The sequence below is a fragment of the Mustela lutreola genome, chromosome 16, assembly GCF_030435805.1.
Source record: "Mustela lutreola isolate mMusLut2 chromosome 16, mMusLut2.pri, whole genome shotgun sequence".
Taxonomy (NCBI): domain Eukaryota; kingdom Metazoa; phylum Chordata; class Mammalia; order Carnivora; family Mustelidae; genus Mustela; species Mustela lutreola.
Genome location: NC_081305.1, coordinates 34,818,632 through 34,839,835, shown reverse-complemented (window position 1 = coordinate 34,839,835; position 21,204 = coordinate 34,818,632). Strand labels below are relative to the sequence as shown.

Genomic DNA, 21,204 nt, shown 5'->3' with positions numbered 1-21,204 from the left:
AATAAATTGAAAGAGTAAGGTGAAGAGTTCTAAAAGGACCTGACTTATTTTATGTTTTGTTGTTTTAAAGATGGTGTGAACAAATGGGTATGTGGTTTGGGTAAAATGAGACTTGGGGCCAAGAGTCCAACTTCCCTAGTCATGTGTCAAGATAGAAAATTCTCTGTGGCTACAGCCTTTATGTTCCAAGCTAGCTGCTCTTTGGGATTCATCCTCTAAGATATACTGCCTAGTATATTGCTTCTTATAAGCTTATCTTTAAAAAAAAGTTAATTCTCGTGTAGTTAACATACAATATTGTATTAGTTTCAGGTCTACAATAGTCCCATATATTACTCAGTGATAAACCCACCTTTTATTATTTTTTTTTAAAGATTTTACTTATTTATTTGAGAGAGGAAGAGAGAAAGAGGGAGAGTGAGAGAGAGCATGAGAGGGGAGAAGGTCAGAAGGAGAAGCAGACTCCCCAAAGAGCTGAGAGCCCAAAGCGGGACTTGATCTCAGGACTCCAGGATCATGACCTGAGCCAAAGGCAGTTGCTTAACCAACTGAGCCACCCAGGCACCCTAAGCCCACCTTTTAGAAGTAAAAGTGTGCCCTTCAATCTCAGTTAATGCACATGTTCTTATGCCAGTGGCTCATCTTTCTGTTCTAAGGAGTTGTACCTTCCTTCAGCTCACTCAAGAGATAGAGCAGACAGCTGAGAGCAGGGCTTATACTGTGTGTAGTTAATGTTTCATGATGTGGCGACTGTGGTGTGATTCACTTCATGGGGAGATGAATATAGTGTGATCTAGAATGAAGTTCTGTTGTTTAGCCATTACAATATGCTATTTCAGTGGATTAAATGGTGTGGATGTGTACAATGTGGGGACAGTTTTATCCACACCCTGGAATGTGGGGAGCATTCTAGGTCTTTCTACACAATTGTCAGAGACCTACTATACCTTGGTTCAGAAAATTAAGGAAAAACCTATCACTGTAACACAGTAGTATTTAAAGGAAATCTAGGTCAGTACATTTTAACTTGTACATAGTTAATTAATCACCTGTCCAAAAGAAGAAATCTAAAATAGCTTAGACATACATTCATTTCTGAAAATTTGGAAAATATTTGAGAGAAAGCGGACTCCATCTAGCATAGAATGCTGTAGTTTCAGGGCAGCTATATAGCCTAATGCTTATAGGGTACTTTTTCTGGCCAGTTGATTTTATTTAAAATGAGAGCCATTATTCCAGAGTCAGTATTCAGAGCCCGGGTGGCTCAGGAGGACATTCAGTTGCTCCCTCATTCCTCTATCAGGTATTTCCTGAGCACCAGCTATGTGCCAGGCACAGTGCCAACCAGCTGCAAGGAAGCTGTTCTCTAGGAACATAGCAATGCAGAAGGAGAAGGAGACACCGAGCTAACTCTGACATGGGAGTGTACACAATAGCATAATGACCAGAGACTTCTGGTGATGACATTAATTTTAGGTACAGTGAGGTTCATATTTGAAGCAGTTCAGGGGAAAACAGGTTAAATTTCCTCCTCTCATCAAATAGAAAAATAAATTCCAGACGGATTTAAGATTTAAACTTTTTAAAATGATATAAACAAAATCTTTAGAAGAACAAATAGAACAGTTTACAACTGGAGTGAGAGTCCCTTCTTAGAATAATGCCAGCACTAAAAAAGTCTTTAAGGAAATGATTGACAAATTTAACTAAATAGGGCTGAAGACGGGATAACAACCTGGCACATCGGAGGTGCTTGTGAAATTTCCTAGTAGGGAAATGTTTAGATTGAAATACCGCATACTGCAATGATGTTTGACCTACTCTGCAGTCATTCTCACATTTTGTAACATTGAAGATGAGCAAACTGGGTAAAATATTTATACAAAGGGTAATATTCTTAATATACCAAGTTCTCTTACAAATCAAAAAGAATGAAAAATACCCAATAGAAAAGGAAAAAAGTGGGAAAATTTATAGAACATACAAGTAGCCATGAAATATATGGGAAAGTTCAACCATAAAATATTTGAAAACAGTAGTTTAAGATGAACTTTCTGACTCAAGGGAGTAACTAAAAAGGCCTACGCACTATTAATGGTAGTAATTTGGTCCACTATTTCTGCAGGGTGACTAACCTGGCTTTATGTTTCAAAGAAAACATATTCTCTTTGATCCAGCAAGTCTAGGAAATTATTCTGTTGAAATAATTGTACACTGTCCAGAGATGTTTACTGAATTGATTTTGAAATAAAAAAAAGTTGGGAACTACCTTCATCAAGGGATAGGTATTAAATAGGGTAAGAAGGCACCTTATTGGGTGAAGTGGTCAGCTTTGGCAGTGGTAACCTTCTAATTCATTCCAAATCCATCTGTTTTTACTTTGTAGAAATTCTAGAAGTTTCTGTTCCACTGTGGCACCTTTTTATGTTTTCCAATAGTGCTACAGATATTTTTAGGGGTTTTTATATTTCTTCGGTCATTTAAACACTGAAATGTGGAGTATATGCATAGACTCAGTTTACCATCTTGTTTTTTTTTTTTTTTAAAGATTTTATTTATTCACTTGACAGAGAGAAATCACAAGTAGATAGAGAGGCAGGCAGAGAGAGAGAGAGGGAAGCAGGCTCCCTGCTGAGCAGAGAGCCCGATGCGGGACCCGATCCCAGGACCCCGAGATCATGACCTGAGCCGAAGGCAGCGGCCCAAACCACTGAGCCATCCAGGTGCCCCCAGTTTACCATCTTGAAACTGGAACACAATAGTACTAAGTTTTAACAAGTGGGACACCAAATAGATACAGATATATATATAGATATATAGATATAGTTTATGAACTTATTTATGTAAATATATGTACATATTGATATATGTATGTAATATGGGTATATATTTATGTATATACTTTTGAAAAATCTGTAACCCTATACTTCAGGTGTTTTTTTAGGGCTTACACAATAAATTACACATCCTTCAATATATACCAAAGTGCAAGAGTTGGATAATGAGAATAAATAGGACCATTTTCTTGGAGCATATGGTTTAAATTTTTCATAAAATTTAGGTAATCAGAAAAATCAATAAAGACATTTCCATTTTTAAAAATTTTTAAATTTTAATTCCATTATAGTTAACATAGTGTTGTATTAGTCTTAGGTATACAATATCATTAATCAACAATTCCATATATTACTCAGTGGTCATCAAGATAAGTGTATTCTTAATCCCTGTCATATATTTGAACCATATCCCCCACCTACCACCTTCTAGTAACCTGCTATAGTTAAGAGTCAATTTTAGGGCACCAGGGTGGCTTAGTCGGTTAAGCAGCCGACTCTTGGTTTGGGCTCAGGTCATGATCTCAAGGTCCAGGGATTAAGCCTCTCATGGGGCTCCACTCTCCTTCTGCTTGTGGTTTCTTCTCTCTCCATCTCCCTTTTCCCCCTCCCTTGGCTCATGCTCTCTCTGTCTCTCTAAAATAAATAAATAAATCTTTAAAAAAGTCATGTGATATATCATTGTGGTTTTGATTTTCATTTCTCTGATGATTAGTGATATTGAACAACCTTTGATATGTCTGTTGGAATCTATTTGTATGTCTTTGAATAAATGACTGTTCATGTTTCTGCTCATTTTTTAATTGGATTATTTGTAGGTTTTGGTGTCCACTTAAATAAACTCTATGTATTTCGGATACTAACCCTTTTTTGAATATATAATTTACATATATTTCCTCCCATTCAGTAGGTTGCATTTTAGTTTTGTTGATTGATTCATTGCTTTGCAGAGGCTTTTTATTTTGATGTGTTCCCAACATTTCCATTTTGATGAGAAATACTTGAAGGTGGGAATCTAGTAGGAGATGTGAGACCCTGAATTTTTTTTTTATGTACATGTGTGCATACATTTTTATTTTTTATAAACATATATTTTTATCCCCAGGGGTACAGGTCTGTGAATCGCCAGGTTTACACACTTCACAGCACTCACCAAAGCACATACCCTCCCCAATGTCCATAATCCCACCCCCTTCTCCCAAACCCCCTCCCCCCAGCAACCCTCAGTTTGTTTTGTGAGATTAAGAGTCACTTATGGTTTGTCTCCCTTCCAATCCCATCTTGTTTCATTGATTCTTCTCGTACTCACTTAAGCCCCCATGTTGCATCACCACTTCCTCATATCAGGGAGATCATATGATAGTTGTCTTTCTCTGCTTGACTTATTTCGCTAAGCATGATACGCTCTAGTTCCATCCATGTTGTCGCAAATGGCAAGACCCTGAATTTTAAGATTTTAGCCAGTTTGTTGTTGTTGTTGTTTTTTATATCACACAGCAAGCATTTTTCTCTATGTATTCTTTTATGAATTGGAAAGAGCATGCAAGTTTACATTTGACAACGCAAGAACAATGTCAAATTTTATAGTGTTGCTAAGCAGATCTCCAAAGATTTACTCTCAAATCTCTCAGTGCCCCCAAATCTAAGTCATCATTGGCTAGTTTTTCTAGCCAATTCATTGGCTTCATTGTTTTCCTGCGGGTCTGTTGAGTAAGGTTTCCCTGGCCACGTTTCCTCTGGAAAGATCAGAAATTAGGAGGGTTTTAGTCAGGGGGAAGAAAGGGGCCAAAAAGGAAAGCATTGATTCTTCTTGCCTGACTGATTTACACATTTATGTCTTACAGGCTTATTTCCACCTGGGTATCAATGAAAAATTAGGACTCTCCGGAAGGCCAGATAGGCCCATTGGCTGCCTTGGTACATCAAAGGTGCTCATAAAATCTCCTTGTGGAGCAGTGTTCAGATCATAATACCACAGAACAAAATGATGTTTGACCTGCTATGTATCCATTCTCATATTTCATTATATACTTGGGCTGATTGTCTGAATTATTATTTTCTATAAGTAAATCTTACTGTTTGTTTTGTGTGATATCACAGAAGTCTTCTAGGAAAGAATAAGCATCTCACTGCTATATTATTTATGAACATTGTAAGTTACCTGATTTTGACAGTATTTATTCAGAGGCTTTTTCTATCACAGTAGAGGTGGACTACACTTTAGTATCTTACTGATCCAATCAAGAAACTTAGAAATGTCTTTATCACTTTTAATTTTTATTAGGACTTACACTACTGTACTTTTGCCTTTGGTCCTGGTTTGTACTTTTTAAAATTATCTCTTACAGATTTATCGCATTCTAGGAAAGACTGTGGTTTGTTACCCTATCATCTTTGACCTAAGTGATTTCTACATGTCTCAAGATGTTCTACTGCTGATAGATGACATAAAGGTAGCTTCAAAACCCCTTTTTATTGAAATTGGATGACTGTGTTTCTACTGATTTTTATCATATGTTATTAAATTGAGTGCTTCTGGGTGTCTGTGACACTGGGTTAACACGCTGTAAAATATGAAAGTAAAACAATGTCTGCGTGGCTTTAGAGAAAGAGTTAAATTGCTTGCAGCATTAGAATAATAGATGGAGTATGTCTTATATAAAGTTGTGTGACGTTGCTTGATAGACCATTCTATAAATGGAATGAAAAGATACAGTTTATAAAGCAAAGGGGAAACCATTTGGAAACCATGTTCATATGACAGCAGTAATTTATCTCTTTTTGAACAAAAGTTGAGTTAGGAAAGTAATTTTATTTATATTATGAAGAATGTCAAGTAAAACCTCAACCAACTCATAACATCTCGTCAGCTAAAATTTCCTCCAATCCCTTTTCCATTTGCAGAGTAGAGAAGCTTAGAGTCATGGTTTAGAGCATGAAGTCTGGACCCAGATTACATTTGTTAGAATCTTGGCTCTACTGTTTATTTACCAGCTGTATGATCTTGGGCGAGTTACTTGACTTCTCTGTGTCTCTCTTTTCTCATCTGTATAACTGAATAATAATAGGAATATTCTGAGAATTAAATGAGTTAATGTATATAAGGTGCTCAGAATAGTGCCTGACATATGGTGAAGTGTTATGTAAGTCTTTGATGTGATGATGACAATGATGATGACAACAGTAGAAATCGAGTCAAAAAAGGACCCTCCATATTTATGATTCAGTCTTGTTTCTCCCATTTGCTGTAATAAATGCACAGTAATGTGGGATGAGGATTAATCTTCTGGATGACAACCCTGGATCGATTTTTCCTCCCTGGGACCATTCCTTTTTGTTCTTCTTCTTCAAGTATTTATTTTAATTCCAGTTAGAGTTAACATACAGTGTTATATTAGTTTCACCTGTACAATATAGTGATTCAGTGGTTCCATACATCACCCTGTGTTCTTCACCACAAGTGCCTTCCTTAATGTCCATCCCCCATTTCATCCTCCCACCACGCCTCTGGTAACCATCAGTTTGTTTTTTATAGTTAGTGTTTCTTGACTTCTCTTTCCCTCTCTCTCTCTTTTATTTTTTTTTCCCTCCAGCCATTCGATTAGGCCACCAAAATGGAAGTAGTCTTAAAATATATGTAATCTGACTCCTTTTAAGAACAAAGTTTAAATTCAATGAAGTTTCAGACTTAAATTTGTATATATTCATACTTGTATACATGTTTGTATCAGAACATTTCTACCCCTAGTAGTTTATATTATCCAGGAATTGACTGTGAATTATCTAGATATATCTGAATTTGGTTGGCTATTTTCCACAAATGGTTAAACATCCTGATCAGCTCAGATATAATGCTATTACATGCTACCTCATTCTTGTGTTTTGATAGAATGCACTACAGTTCATTAAGCAATACTGGAAAATGCATGGACGTCCAATTTTCCTTGTTCTCATCCGGGAAGACAATATACGGTAGGTTGACGAAAGAAGTGAGGTGCACCCATCTCACCTGCTTTAACACTGTAAACCCTTTAGGAGAAGGCCCTCCTACTGTTTTTATGTCTCTGTCAGCATGTAGCAGAGAGACTTGCATATGTGAAGGATAATTAGTGTTAGATTTTTTATTTCTTATTCTGTTATTAGTAATGTACTTTTTGTTTGTCTGTTTATATTTTTTAGAGGTAGTCGATTCAACCCCATATTAGATATGTTGGCAGCCTTTAAAAAGGGAATAGTTGGAGGAGTCAAAGTACATGTCGATCGTCTACAGGTAATCTTCTAAATTTCAGTGTGTTTCTGTTTCAGGACAATTAATACACAGAGCCATTTTTCTTAATATGTTCTGTTTAAGGTTTTTGTCTTAAGGTTATTCTGTGCCTACCTTCCTATTCCTATTGTAACCATCCTGTTTATTTTATCTCTCCAGTCTTGTGCTTGAACAATTACAGTGGTTTCCCAACCAGAATTTTAGACTTTAATAGCTCCTCTCCAACATCTGTTTTGCAGTTGAGGAAGCTGGCGTCCAGAGTGGTGAAGTGACCTGCCTAACACCCTAGTCCAAGTTACCTAACTCCCTGGTCCAGTATTCTTTTCCATGCTTCACAGTAACATCCAGCCTGGAGAGGATCCTCGTTTGATTCAGGACCTCACAGCATTATCTTCATAATTCCCAAATGAGAAAAGCCCCTTGTGATTCCCTGTTAGCCTCCCTGCCCACAGTTATCTTCTACTAAGCACTCTGTGCTTCTGCCAATTCAAGTTGATTACTCTGTTCTGACCTTGTGAGGTTCTGCCCCTCTGCTTATGCCATTTCCTCTATCTGGAATATCTTTTATTCTTTCAAGATGTCTGCACTTTAAAATCTTACCAAACTTTAAGACTGGTTCTGCAAACTCACCTAGGTCAAACATAACAGTACTCTTCTGGAGATCCTTCTATGACCTTAAACATGAACTAGTCAGGTTGTAGTCTGTCATGGACTTAAGTGCCTTATTTTCTACACACACACACAAAAATGTGATTATCTCATAGGGTCTTTCGTGTAGTAGGTTCTCAATAATGAGTAAGAAAGAGGAAAATTTACAGAGGGACCTATAAGTGGCATGTTTACATACTCATTCCACTAGTGCTTGTTTTGTTTACTTTATTGGTTTTTACCTGAAAATTTTTTTTTTATCTTTTCCCCCTTATTTTCTATCGCTTCCTGTTGCTATTGTCTTTCTGTTATGCTTTCTGTAAAAATTTTTTTTGTATTTATCATGCTGCTTCTTTGTTAAGTTTTATATTCTGGCTATCATGTTTTTAATTTTCCCTTTTCATAAAATCATGTTCATATTTTCTGGGTATTATATTTTATCTTTCTGAGATTATTTACTAGAGAACTTTTGAAATTTTCTTCTCTGCCTGATCTCTTTCTTTTAAAAAAAAATTCTTGTTTTTTTGTGCTCAGTCTTTCATGTTGGGGGCATTTGTGAGATGTGTGGTAATCTTTCGCTATCCATTCATTTTTAAGAGTGAAAGAATAAACTTATTGGAAGCTCTATATTTGGGAACAAGGATTTTTGTCACAATGATGTCATTTATCAGGTAGTCTGATAGCAAGGGCTCTTTTTGGGGAGAAATACCAGGTGCCAATATCTGGAGTTTTTTTTTCTCCTAGGTCCTTCAGTTTCCAAAATAAACATATAACCTCATGCCTAAAGAAGATACATTTTGCTTTCATATCCTGAGTACAGGGTTGTAGAAGGAGCCAGGGCGTCCTGCTGTTTCCTGCTCTCTGCTGTGCCCTGTCTCTCCCTTGAGTAGAGTCTTTCACCAGAGAATAAACTTTCTTTTCATCTTGCAAAACTGAAACTTTGTACTTATTAAACAGCAACCCCTCATCCCCCACACCCTAGCCTTTGTCTTCTCTTTAATATAGTAAATGAAAATGACACCTATATGCTTTTCTTTTTATTTCAAGCCCTTTTAGATCTCGTTAGCCCATGTTCCACGGTCTCTCTCATCACTGGACCCCCAACCTCCCTCCCTGCCTCATCACCCAGGATCTTTCCATGCAGCTCATTCCCAGCCCTGTTTTCCACTCCTAAATATACTGGGTACTTTCAAAATCCCTGAATGTAATTGGATTTTTTTCCTGCTCATGTTGTTATTCTCTTCTATCCTTGCCTTTTTCCTTTTTTCCTTCTAAATATTTTAATTTTATAATTTAGGACAATGTCTCCTCTGTAGTGACGTCTCCAAGGTTGGAATTAATTTCACACTCCTGTGTTTCTATGGCATTTTGCTTGAATCTTTGCTATTGCTCTTAATTTAAGTGTAGCTAGTTTCTTGTGTCTGCTTCTCTCTGTAGATGGAAAACTTTCTCAGGCCAAGCCCGAGTCATCTCTGTATTCCCAGAGTGCTCTGCCCACTACTATTCTCTTTTAGGAAAGACACGAATATTGGTTCATTGATTCAACATATATTGATTGAGCTCCGTCTCTAGGCACTGAAAAAAATATACAAGGTCCCTGATCTCATGAGACTTATTCTAGTGGGGGAGCCAAACCAGAAACAAAGCAAGGGAGCAATGCAGGATGGTAGGATGGAGTTCAGTCTTAGGTAGGATGTTCTGCTGGAAAGGACCTTGGTGGGATATAATTAAGTATCACAGAGCAGGATACCTTTTTGAATACTATATTTCATTTGACATATATATAACAATGTTAAGTCATTTGATTACCATCAGAAGTAAAGTATTAATGCCTAGTAAATGATTATAAGTGTAATCTTTTTTATGAAACTAATTTAGGAGACTTTGTTAACCAACTGAATTTTTTTTTTTTATCAAAAGCTCTATAGAGAGTATTAGTGGAATTTAGCATTTGCCTATTAACATTTACCTTATGAGCTTAATCAGTATATAGCATGGGTAGGCTAGTAACAGAAAATACTAAGTCAAAATTATTTTTCTTATGTTTTCAGTATTAACTATTAGATTTGAGCATCAAATAATTCTTGCCTCTTCTCCTTCATTCATATCCCACATTATTACAATCCATTATCAATTCTGGTTTTCTTTACCCTCAGATTATATCGCGAATCTAACTACTTTCCATCACTTCTAATATTAACATCACAGCTCAGGTTACCAGCATGCATCGCCTAGATTTTTACAGTAGTCTTAATTCCTACTGGCCATAAGACAGTTATCCTCTACCTGCTCATAAGGCAGTTAGATTATATGACATATCATAAGCCTTTACTGACTTTCTTTCTCATACAAAGTGAAAACAAACCAAAGTCCTTCCAATGGTCTTTGTACTATCCATGATCTGAACCTTTTTTTCTGACCTCATCTCCTACCACTCTGTCCTGTCTGCCATGTTCCATATCCATTCTTCTCCTTATTGATTCTAAAACACACCAGGCATGCTTCTGCTTCAAGAACTTTGCACTTCAGGAACTCAGCCCTGCACACTCTTCCTTAAGATCTATATTGTATATTCCACATACATGTCACTCTATGAGAGGAAGTCTTTTCTGATCACCCGTGTAAAATGGCAAACCTGCCTCCTCCTACTACCCTACCCCTACACTTCTCATCCCCTACCTTTCTTATTTCTACTTTGTACTTAACATCATCTGACATAGCATATTTAGATTTTTGTTTGTTTGTGTTGTCTTCTTCCTACACAGCTAAGGTCAATTTCAAAAGAGCAAGGATTTTGTGTATTTTATTTGTGCTTTATCCTTAATACCTAGCGGAGTGCCTGGAATATGGTAGATGTTCAATAAATATTTGTCTAATAAATTAGTCAACCAGAGAGAAATATGTGTAGATATGAGCCTGAATCTTAGGAAATATCACTCAACGGACTTTTATTATGCTCAACACTGCTCTCTACTTAGGCACAGACTGCTCTCAGACCCTGACTATCGCTGCCACATGAAAATGTGCAGATTGGTTCCATGTTTGGCCTTCCTCACTCAAAGTCTGAAAGAAGGCTTTAGTATGATTGCTGGTAATATGTCCTGACATTTATAGTAGGTTATTTGTTGATGATCCACTTTGTTTATGAGTTTCCTCTAGAGGAGAAGACAGTATAGCTCTGGGTGGTTAGCCAATAAGTGCAACATTTCCTGTGTCATGTTTCTTCCTATTTGAAAAGAACAGTGAGAAAATTGAGAAAGTAATACATGTAAGACAGTTTTGATTGAAGAATTGGCTTATTTTAAAAATAATTTATGGCTTGTTTTTTATGCATAACGTTTCTCAATTTTATCTGACAATTCATCAGGTAATTAGAAGTGACACATATTGCTAAAAAACCATTGTGGGTTTTCATTCATTTATGTTCTTCACATGAACCCCTGACAAACAAAAACTGTGTTTGAGTTTGGCCTTATTTAGTTTGCTAACCTATAATCAGGAACTAATGAAAAATGAAATGACCAAATATGGGTTGCCAGAATGTAGAGAAGGATTGGCCTCAATAATCAACAACTTCCTAATCCTGAAAAATGGAGACTTGGCAGTATCCTATCATTAGATAGCCCTGAAATATATACGGTAACAGAATCCAAAGTGCAATTTCCTATCATCTTTTCTCAAAGCAATTTTAGTATTTCTTGTTTTTTTTAATTTCAAACTATTTTTAACATGTTAGTAGATACTGAATTTTAACTCTAGCTTAAAAATAAATGCATATAATTCTCAGAACAGAGAGACTCATGTTGACTTTCCTATTTACTATGACACATGAACTTGTAGCATGATTTACTTGTTCTTTTAAAGAGGGTTTTGTTGTATATGAAAACCTCTCTGATTTTAGAATGCTCATTTAAGAAATTAAGAATTGTGTGTACTTTTTAAAGTAAACTTTTTTTGAGTATTATATTCTTACAGAATTGTATATGTACAGATCATAAGGGTATGGCTTCATGAATTTAAGAGTTGTGAATTTTTTCTCAATCACATTTCAGACACTAATATCTGGAGCCGTAGTGGAACAACTTGACTTCCTACAAATCAGTGACACAGAAGAGTAAGTCCCTTTGGGTTATTATTAGAAAAGCAGGAAACTAGAATTGGAAATGTAGGAAATCTGAACCTTTTTTTTTTGTTTGTTTCTTTAATTTCTAGGCTTCCAGAATTTAAGAGTTTTGAGGAACTAGAACTTCCCAAACATTCAAAAGTCAAACGACAAAGCAGTACCCCTAGTGCTCCTGAACTAGAACAGCAACCAGATATTGCCATTACTGAATGGAAGAACAAGCCCACCCATGAAATTCTTCAAAAACTCAATGTAAGGAAGATGTAATTCCCACCTGGCTCTGAGTGAGGTTGGCAGAGCAGGAATTCTCAGGTCCAAGCCGTATTTCTTTTGTCCTCTCGAAGAAGGTAGATGCAAGTGCCTGGAGGTAGATGACCTCTCTATGGTAGAGGCAGTAATGAGAGGTTGTTTTCATGGTCTAACATTAGCACTGATGTTTTAAAGATGCTTAAGGAGTGTGGATGATTTGAGTTGCCTTGGGTATGAAGGTATTATATGAGCCATTGAAGAAGTTATGTCAGGAATAGTTGCCTTTGGGATCTCCAGACTTCTCATTTGGCACTCTTCCATCCTTTTCGCAACTTAGATCTTCTCTCTTATCCCTGTGTTTAGGTTTTAATGCTTGCTGTAAGTCTCTCCAGTCATTGAGGAAAGCAATCCTATGACCATATTCTATGAATATTATGTGAACAACCTAATACTTTACCTTTCCTACGAGTATTTGCATTTTAAAATAGCAGATTTCCTCTCTGCATCACGTGGTTGCCTGATTAGTTACTCTCTATGGTAACTTTTGTATCCATTTTATTCCAGTTACTCACTGTGATTTGTATTTTTAGGACTGCAGTTGTCTGGCTAGCCAAGTCATCCTGCTGGGTATACTGCTCAAAAGAGAAGGCCCCAACTTCATCACCAGGGAAGGTAAGTATACAGGTCTAAGAGAACATTTTTGAATAATGAGACCTATTTTATTCTCCATTAAACCATTTTTTAACCTTTAAATGGAAAATGTTTATTCATACCCCCTAGAGTGGTATAGACTGATGTATGAACTCCTAATTTGCTTTCATGCAGTGATGTTTGATTGTTTCTCTGATTGTCTGAATGGTGGTAAAGCCAGATTCTGCCTGTAACTGTTAACCTCTGATGACTCTTTCATAGTTCTTTATTGACAGTTTCTGTTTCCAGTTTTATTTCCTGAATGTTTCTAAGAACAATATTAAATCATTATAGCTATAAAAATTAGCTCCCTCATGGTCTTCAGCAGCCAATGGAATATGGCATTTAATAGAATTGATAACAAACATTGACAACAAAATTGATAACAAAACATTGATAACAAAATTTAATTGTTATAATTGATAACATTGATAACAAAAATTGATCATTTCTCTCTCTTTTTTAAGATTTTATTTATTTATTTGATATATAGAGAGAGATCACAAGTAGGTAGAGAGGCAGGCATGGGGGGTGGGGAAAGCAGGCTCCCCGCTGAGCAGAAAGCCCAATGTGGGGCTCAATCCCAGGACCCTGAGATCATGACCTAAGCTGAAGACAGGGGCTTAATGCACTGAACCACCCAGGCGCCCCAACAAAAATAAATCATTTCTAATCATGTCCTCTCTGCATTAAGGATGTGACCCAATTACCCCTGAAATCCACACTTATATGTTGAGGCACTCTAAGGAATTCTTGAATTCTCCATCATGGTCTGCTTCTAGCGTTTTATTACATAGAATAATACAGAATACATTTCAAGATACTCAAAGTTTTTGACTCTGTCCTTTGTTAGAGGGGCATGTTGATTTGTTTAGGATTAAAGATTGATCAGGATTCTAAACAGCAATGTTTATTGGAATGATCATGCACATTAGAGAGTCTCTGTAAACTTTCATAGGACAAATAAATGTATATTTATATTCAGAATCTGCAGTACTTGTTCAATTTTCTGTGTTCTGTTTATTTTCTGCACAACTTAAAATAACATCTTTATTTGTTAAAAACTTAGATTGCATATTAATTAAGAAAGTAATAAATTTCAAGAAATAAAGTACTCACCAAAATCATATACTCAAACTAAATATTAATTATGGCTGGGACATTCACGTAATATATTGGTTTACATGTTTAAATATGTCAGGTAGTTCAGAAGACTATTGGATGTGGATTAACTCTAGTGGAACAAAATGAAATACAAGAGTGTTTTTTTGAAAGAGAATAAATGTTATGTATTTAATTAAAAGGATTTTTTTCTTCAACAAAGACTCTATTATCCAATGTCTAGGTACCATTTCTGATCACATTGAGAGAGTATATAGAAGAGCTGGCAGCAAAAAGCTTTGGTTCGTATTAGTGTCTTTGTCATTATGTTTTATTTTTTGTGTTGTCATATTTAAAAGCATAAAGATAATGGGCAATCTTAAAGATGGTTATTTATCCTAATTTTTACTTTTAAACTCCAAGGTTATGGCTGTGATTCTGTCTACTTTCTAAGGGCCTGCTTACATTCCATTGTATTGTGGCTCTCCCAAGTTATTAAAAATAATGTCTGGGAATAAGGACCTCCACAGGAACAGAACCTGGAGAGAGTATTCACTGGAATGATAGGCTAATGACTCTTTTCCTACATTGTGTATCCTCTGTCCCAGCAAGGTGCTTTAAGTTCTACTTTGTATTTCATAGAAGGCCATGAAAAAAGACCAATGGTTCATTTAATCATAAGCAAAAATAATAGAAGGCAGTTCTCTCACTACTTAAGTTGAATGAATCCCAGTGATTATAGTTGCTTCATGTAAAATAACTAATATGTTCTGCAGAAGTAGTCTCTCAGGGAATGGAAAAAAAAAATAGGGCAAGATGAGATAAAATTATTTCAGTTCACAATGGAGTAGGTATGCCTAAATGCATAGCCCTCTGTATTTTGAAGCAATTCTAGTCATTTTACCAGCAGAATCTAATATTTTGAAAGTAAGAATACATGTATTTTTTAAATGACCCATTATTATCTCATTTTGAAAAAAACATCTCAAGCTATGTCATAAGAAATTGTCTTAACCTCAACGAGCCTCAAGTTTCTAATCTCTAAAATAAGAGGATTTAACAAGACCATCTAAGAGATGTATATCAAGTATATCAACTCCGTGATTTATAGAAAATATACCATTCCAACCCAAAAGAAATACTAAATTAATCCTCTGGCTAAATCTCAAATTTGCATTATAAATTCTCAGCACAGTAAGACATACAAGCCAATAGATGTTGCTTTTCAGCCAGTATATTTCAAATGTGGTCTATAGTCTAATTTTTTGCTAAGTGAACTTGTTTTTACTTTATGTTATTATTCTTGGATTTTAGATAAAGCATTAACTAGCAGATATCTAGAGTGCTGACTCTCATGTTGAAAAGAACAAACTCCTGGAAGTTTATTTACTGTATTTTTCCTTTTATGGCTTTCCACTGACACACTTAGGTTGGCGGTACGCTACGGGGCTGCCTTTACCCAGAAATTTTCTTCCTCTATAGCCCCACACATTACTACTTTTCTGGTACACGGAAAACAGGTAACATACACAAAATGTGGCAAAACTGAAGCTGCTTGAAACGTGTGGGCTTATTTGCATTCTGAGGGTTAAGTATGTCTTTTGGTCTTAAAATGTGTGGATGAAAGCTTCTCTAAAAGTAAGAAGCATTTGTTTCACTAACTTTACCCGTTATTTACTTAATTTTCTACTAGTCCGTATATGTTGGAATTAAGGAATATAGATACTTTTTATAAGTCAGCTTCCATGGATATCCTGAAATATAGGAAACTGTTTGAAACCTACATTTTCATTTTATTTTCTTCCTCTAAAAGTTCCACATGAATTTTACTTTTGAGGGAAAAATGTCTTATGTATTGCATGTGCCATGCTTTAAAAAAAATCTGTTCTCTCTAGAATCTGAGACTTTTTCGGAAATGTAAAAATAGCAATGTGTCTTCCTTCCTCCAACATTCTGGCTCTATCAAGAAAAAAAAGATGCTGGTATTTCATTGTATCACTTCCTGAAATTGACTACTTAGCGAGTCCCCAAATCCAGGAATTTGGTTATCTAGGCACTAAAAGAAACATGATTTAAAGTGGTTATAGGAATAGAAGACATATATAGTGACAGACTTAATAATGAATTTTTTAATTAAAGATTTTATTTATTTATTTGACAAAGAGAAATCACAAGTAGGCAGAGCAGCAGGCAGAGAGAGAGGGGGTGGAGCAGGCTCCCTGCTGAGCAGAGAGCCCAATGCGAGACTTGATCCCAGGACCCTGAGATCATGACCTGAGCCGAAGGCAGAGGCTTAACCCACTGAGCCACCCAGGTGCCCCAATAATGAATTTTTTAATGCAAAATCAGAATAGTCACTTAATAACTCCTCCTAACTCGACTCCCCTTCAAAGGGATGGTTAGGCTCCTTTTCTTTCTTTTTAAATTGATAATGGCATGAATCATGCTGGTAGCAGAGATAAAGATGAGGGGTTCCCTTCCTAATTCTGGATGGTCCTACAGTTGGGGAGACTTCAGATATGAGGTCCAGTGTCTTGGGCTCAGTATTTCCTTCAAATTATTATTTAAGGACTTAGTTGTGCACATTTTTCAATCTTCCACATCAGGGCCCCCATTCATTCACCATCTTTTAGATTTGTCAACCTCTGGCGTGCTCTGTTCTTTGCCCCCAGGTCGGTTGTGCGCTGTGCAGCAAGTCTTTTAAGTAAAGTAGTGGACAGCCTGGCCCCATCCATTACTAATGTTTTAGTGCAGGGCAAACAGGTAAGTATCTGATTTTCAGACTCTCACTCAATTACATCCCAAAAGCTTCTGGATAAGACTCTTGCTTTTAAATCTGGCAAGCCTCAATATCCTAGGCCTCTCAGCCACATTAACAATGGCTCAGGCATTTCTACAGAAGGCTCCTACAGAAGCAAAACCTAATCTTAAAGATGCACATTCACTAAGTAGACCACCCCTTTCTCCTGCTGTATCTTAGAGATGTGGTTTCCGACTCCTGTGTTGAGATCAGTGAGGCTGCTGACCCAGAACATGCAATAATGCCAACTAAAGTACTCCACACAAGTTTTGGATAGGCAGGGCCAAGACAGGTGAATAGCAAAGGGCACATTTTCCCTTCTACTCCACATGAGACTCTTCTCACTCTGAGAAATGCTTTGACTCCCCAGATCTTTAATCCTTTAGGCCACCTCTTCCTATAGCTCCTCCCCTCCCACAAGGGCCAGCTCTCGTTAGCTCCTCCTCACAGAGCCTTCTCCAGTTACCAGTGGTTCCTTTCTCCACTGGCTTCTCATGACAGACCTGTGACACTTCTCACAATCTGTCCTGGATCCCAGTTCATTTCCAAGTGTCCCAAGGTAGGCTGTGAACACCTGGAAGTCAGGGCCCAGATCTTTTCCAGGACCTGTTCCAGCATGGGGTCTGGCTTGATAAATGTGGCTTGAATTGAGCCGGTGCATGTGGGAATGCAGAGTGGGATGTGGCTGCTCATTTTTGTTTTGTTTACCATTAGCTCTAATTACCTGGCTGAATCATAACTGGTTGGAGTGAAAACCTGTTTGCTTTCTTTCTCTTCTCTGGGACTATGTGCGCTTTATCATGCTTTCCTGACAGTTGGCCTAGGGATATAATAAGCTTTAATAATATGAAATACTTTAACCCTCCTTAATAGAATCAGCCCATTGCTCATATTTCAGGGCTCTTAATTCATTAAAACTGAAATTATTTCATCTTGACATCCAGCTTAAAATGTTAGAATAGTAAATTCTTTTATCTTGTAATATTTATTAACAATGAAAAAGTGATTGTACTAATTAAAAACTCCTGAGAAAAAGTTAAATCATTTCTCACACATGTTATTTTCTTTGTTTTCTTCAAATTAATAGTAGAATTAATAGAATTTTCATCTTCATTCATCAGCTACATAGACCAAGATACAGGAAGTACCTTATCCATTGCTCTAACTCTCCACAGTCCTTACGTCCAGCCACAGTCTCATATTGCTGCCCTGGACTGGGTTACCTCTGAGAGAAAGTAAATGGGCTTTGGGAAGCTATTTTTCCTTGGATTTTAGGTTTCCATAGTATATCTGAAAATATAGTTAATTCTACTACATATGAGTATATGAGAAGATTTTGGAGATCTTTGAGGTCATGGCATCTGACCCCTTGGAGAGGGGTGGGTTAGGGTTAGTCATGTCCATTCTGTGCATTATATGGAGGAGACTTGCAGCCTGTGATCCTGAGACTCTGCCCTCCATATCCTAGGGGGCTTGTCGTGAGGCTGTGGCTGGACCGCTGCCTGCCAGACCAGCACATCTCTCATGGAAACATTTATAGAGCCGAGTAAGCCTGGAAGCCTGACAGCCCCATTTCAGGTGCATGAAGTCCCTTTACTGACTGCATCTTACCACATTACAAAAAAGAAATGAGGATCGAGCATTCAAAGTTTGCATTCCCTCATTTATGAAATACTGCCCTGAGAACTGAAGTTAATACTGTTCCTACAAAGTGCTTCCCAATCACCTCAAGCTCTCTGGAATGAAACAGTGGTTTAGTCATCACTGCTTCCAGAGGCAGTGGTGTGCCTTCTCTTTGTTTTCTTCTTTACACACTGACATTTTAATAAAAGTAATCACACTTGGACTAACTGGTTAGTACCACTTGTGATATAATAAACCAGCAGTTCTCAGTTTTCACTTCCTCATAAAGTTGGGGCAAAAGATCCCGTGTTCTGCTCTCTCATCTCATCTCAGAAAACACAAGCACCCTTTGATATGCTTTTCATTTTCCTGCCTCTCATAATTGTGCACTGTCCATGGAAGAGAGAGGGAGAGGGGTAATCAGGAGGAAGGAGAGGCTGCAGTCTCTTCTGGGGGGCAAGATGCCAAGGAGAGAGGAGACACAGAGTATTCCTCTTGTGAGCTCCAGCAGCCCTCTCTGCTTTGGGTTTTTGTTGTCATTTCCCTCTGTGCTTTCTCATTTCCTAGGCCTGTGGGCAGCCTCGTTTATTCCCCTCCACAGGTGAGAGATAGATCAACAAGTATTTTAATACTCACTAGGTGCCTAACACAATGCTGAGATAAGTTGGGGCTACACTAGAACTATATGACCTTGCATCTGCCTTTCAAAAGGTGATAGTGTTGTTAAAGAGCAAAAGTTCCACATGAGAAACCATAAAAGAAATGAAAAATATACTCTCAACTACAAAATTGTGTAGACTGCGCAGTAAAGTAAAACTACCCAATGTATTTTGGTTTCTCTGGGGAGTTTCTAGTACTAAAGTCATTCAGAATAATTTTCTCTTAATAGTTATTTATATTCCTTCCCTGCTTTTATCCACTCACCTTCACTCCCCTAACTGGGACCCTTACCTGCCCTTATATTTTAGACCAGACTGTGAACCATCATGAACTCCAGTGGGAGTCATGCTTTGAAAGCCATTTTAATAAATAGCAGGAACAGTTATTCTACCTAATTCCCTAGTTCACGTAGAGTAATTTCAGCCTGCCAGTCATCCTGAGCCTTGAATTTTTTTCTTTTATCTTTTAGTAGCTAGGAAATTTTTGCAATAAAAATCTGCCACTTATAGGTAACTCTGGGTGCCTTTGGGCATGAAGAAGAGGTTATCTCTAATCCTTTGTCTCCGAGAGTGATTAAGAACATCATCTATTACAAGTGTAATACCCATGATGAGAGGGAGGCGGTCATTCAGCAAGAACTGGTCATCCATATTGGCTGGATCATCTCCAATAACCCTGAGTTATTCAGCGGCATGCTGAAAATTCGAATTGGGTGAGTAAAGTGCTTTGCATTTGCCTAAAGAGAATTGTTCAAGTTGTCTTCCCACAGACGTGGCCTGCCCCAGGCCTGATCGGTATCTAGGAAAAGCACATCTTTCCCCAGAGTAGATGCAACATCTGGTGGTATGAAGAAATAAATATCTGTGGCCTGAAAGAATATTCCTATTTCTTTAAATTTCCAGGTTAAACATAATGAAGTAACACTATTCTCTGGTAAAATCAGACTCCAGGGATTTAAACAACTGCAACATGCTTAAAAAACAAACAAACAAAAAAACAAAAAACCACCACTAAGTGTAACACTGATAAAAATTCCTGTAAGAAAAATGGTTAAACCTTAAGAGAAGAATGATTTTCAGTAAAACGGGGTGTCAGGAAGACATACTGGAGTAAAAATTTTTGTCCCTTTTCAGAATATTCTACTGCATCCATTTTCTACCAGAATCTGATTTTTATTCATTAAAATCTTAAGTGTTCTGTTTGGAGGAGAAATTAAAAATAAGGGTCTGGTGAACTTGAATCTTCCTAATCAAGATTTTCGTGAGGCAGCGTGGTCAGGCAGGCTGACCCAGCTCTGGCATTCAGCAGAACTGAGTGGTTCTGGTCTGAGTCCTGGTTGCCACTTACCAATTTAGTGACCTGGGATAAATGATTGAGCCTCTCCAGCCTCACTTTCATACCAGGCTTATTGTTTTATGTGAGATAGAATGAGAGAATATGTTTTAAAAACCCACCACAGCCAAATAAAGCATAAATATTTCTTTTCTTTAATTTTTTATCACATACATGATTATCTCCTAATTGTCAGAATCAAACAATACTGAAGCATATAGAGTAATCTAATCTATGGCCAGTTTTAGGGTGGGGGTGTTCCTCTAGGGTTTAAAAAGAATATAGAATTTGTCAGGCACAAATATATGTGAATGTGTGAGTATGAATAAGTGTATAGCTTGCTGGTAATATAATTAGATTATTAGTATCTTTACTATTTCTGTTCTGCTTGATTCTCAATTTTTGGTAAAAATCTTAAAAATTGCTCATTTTAATTATGGATTTATCTCCTCCTTGCATGTTTTCTTTCAGTTTTATTTTGTATATTTAAAATTTTTTTGTCCATATTACTTTATAATTTTAACAATATATCTTCCTTTGTGCCATTTATTTTCTACTTGAATTCTTTAAAAAAATTTTTTTAAATTTCAAATATCTACAAAATTTGTAGATATCTACAAATATCTACAAAAATTTTTTTTTTAATTTCAAATATCTACAAAATTAGAGACTAATACAAGAAAGCCTCTGTGCTCATACTTTCACTCAGCTTCAACAATATCATCATATGGCCAATCTTATTTCACTCATACCTCCCAATTAATCACCCCACCCAAACCCCATCCAAGTTTAAAGCAAATCCATCATTTCATCTCATCTGTAAATACTTGAGTGTGTATCTCTAAAAGATAAGGACTTTTTAAAAACATAACCATGA

At 36.8% G+C, this 21,204-nt stretch overlaps 1 protein-coding gene across 1 annotated transcript in view; it reads left to right on the top strand.

Moving 5' to 3' along the window:
• The window catches only part of PHKB (phosphorylase kinase regulatory subunit beta), a 238,868-nt gene that overhangs the window by 193,683 nt on the left and 23,981 nt on the right, over positions 1-21,204 (top strand). Inside the window, exons 18-27 of the mRNA XM_059152026.1 lie at positions 4,679-4,762; positions 5,183-5,287; positions 6,724-6,806; positions 7,014-7,104; positions 11,802-11,863; positions 11,962-12,124; positions 12,712-12,793; positions 14,157-14,214; positions 16,585-16,675; positions 19,505-19,707. Coding sequence (XP_059008009.1) covers positions 4,679-4,762; positions 5,183-5,287; positions 6,724-6,806; positions 7,014-7,104; positions 11,802-11,863; positions 11,962-12,124; positions 12,712-12,793; positions 14,157-14,214; positions 16,585-16,675; positions 19,505-19,707 — 1,022 coding nt within the window. The remainder of the gene's footprint in view (positions 1-4,678; positions 4,763-5,182; positions 5,288-6,723; positions 6,807-7,013; positions 7,105-11,801; positions 11,864-11,961; positions 12,125-12,711; positions 12,794-14,156; positions 14,215-16,584; positions 16,676-19,504; positions 19,708-21,204) is intronic.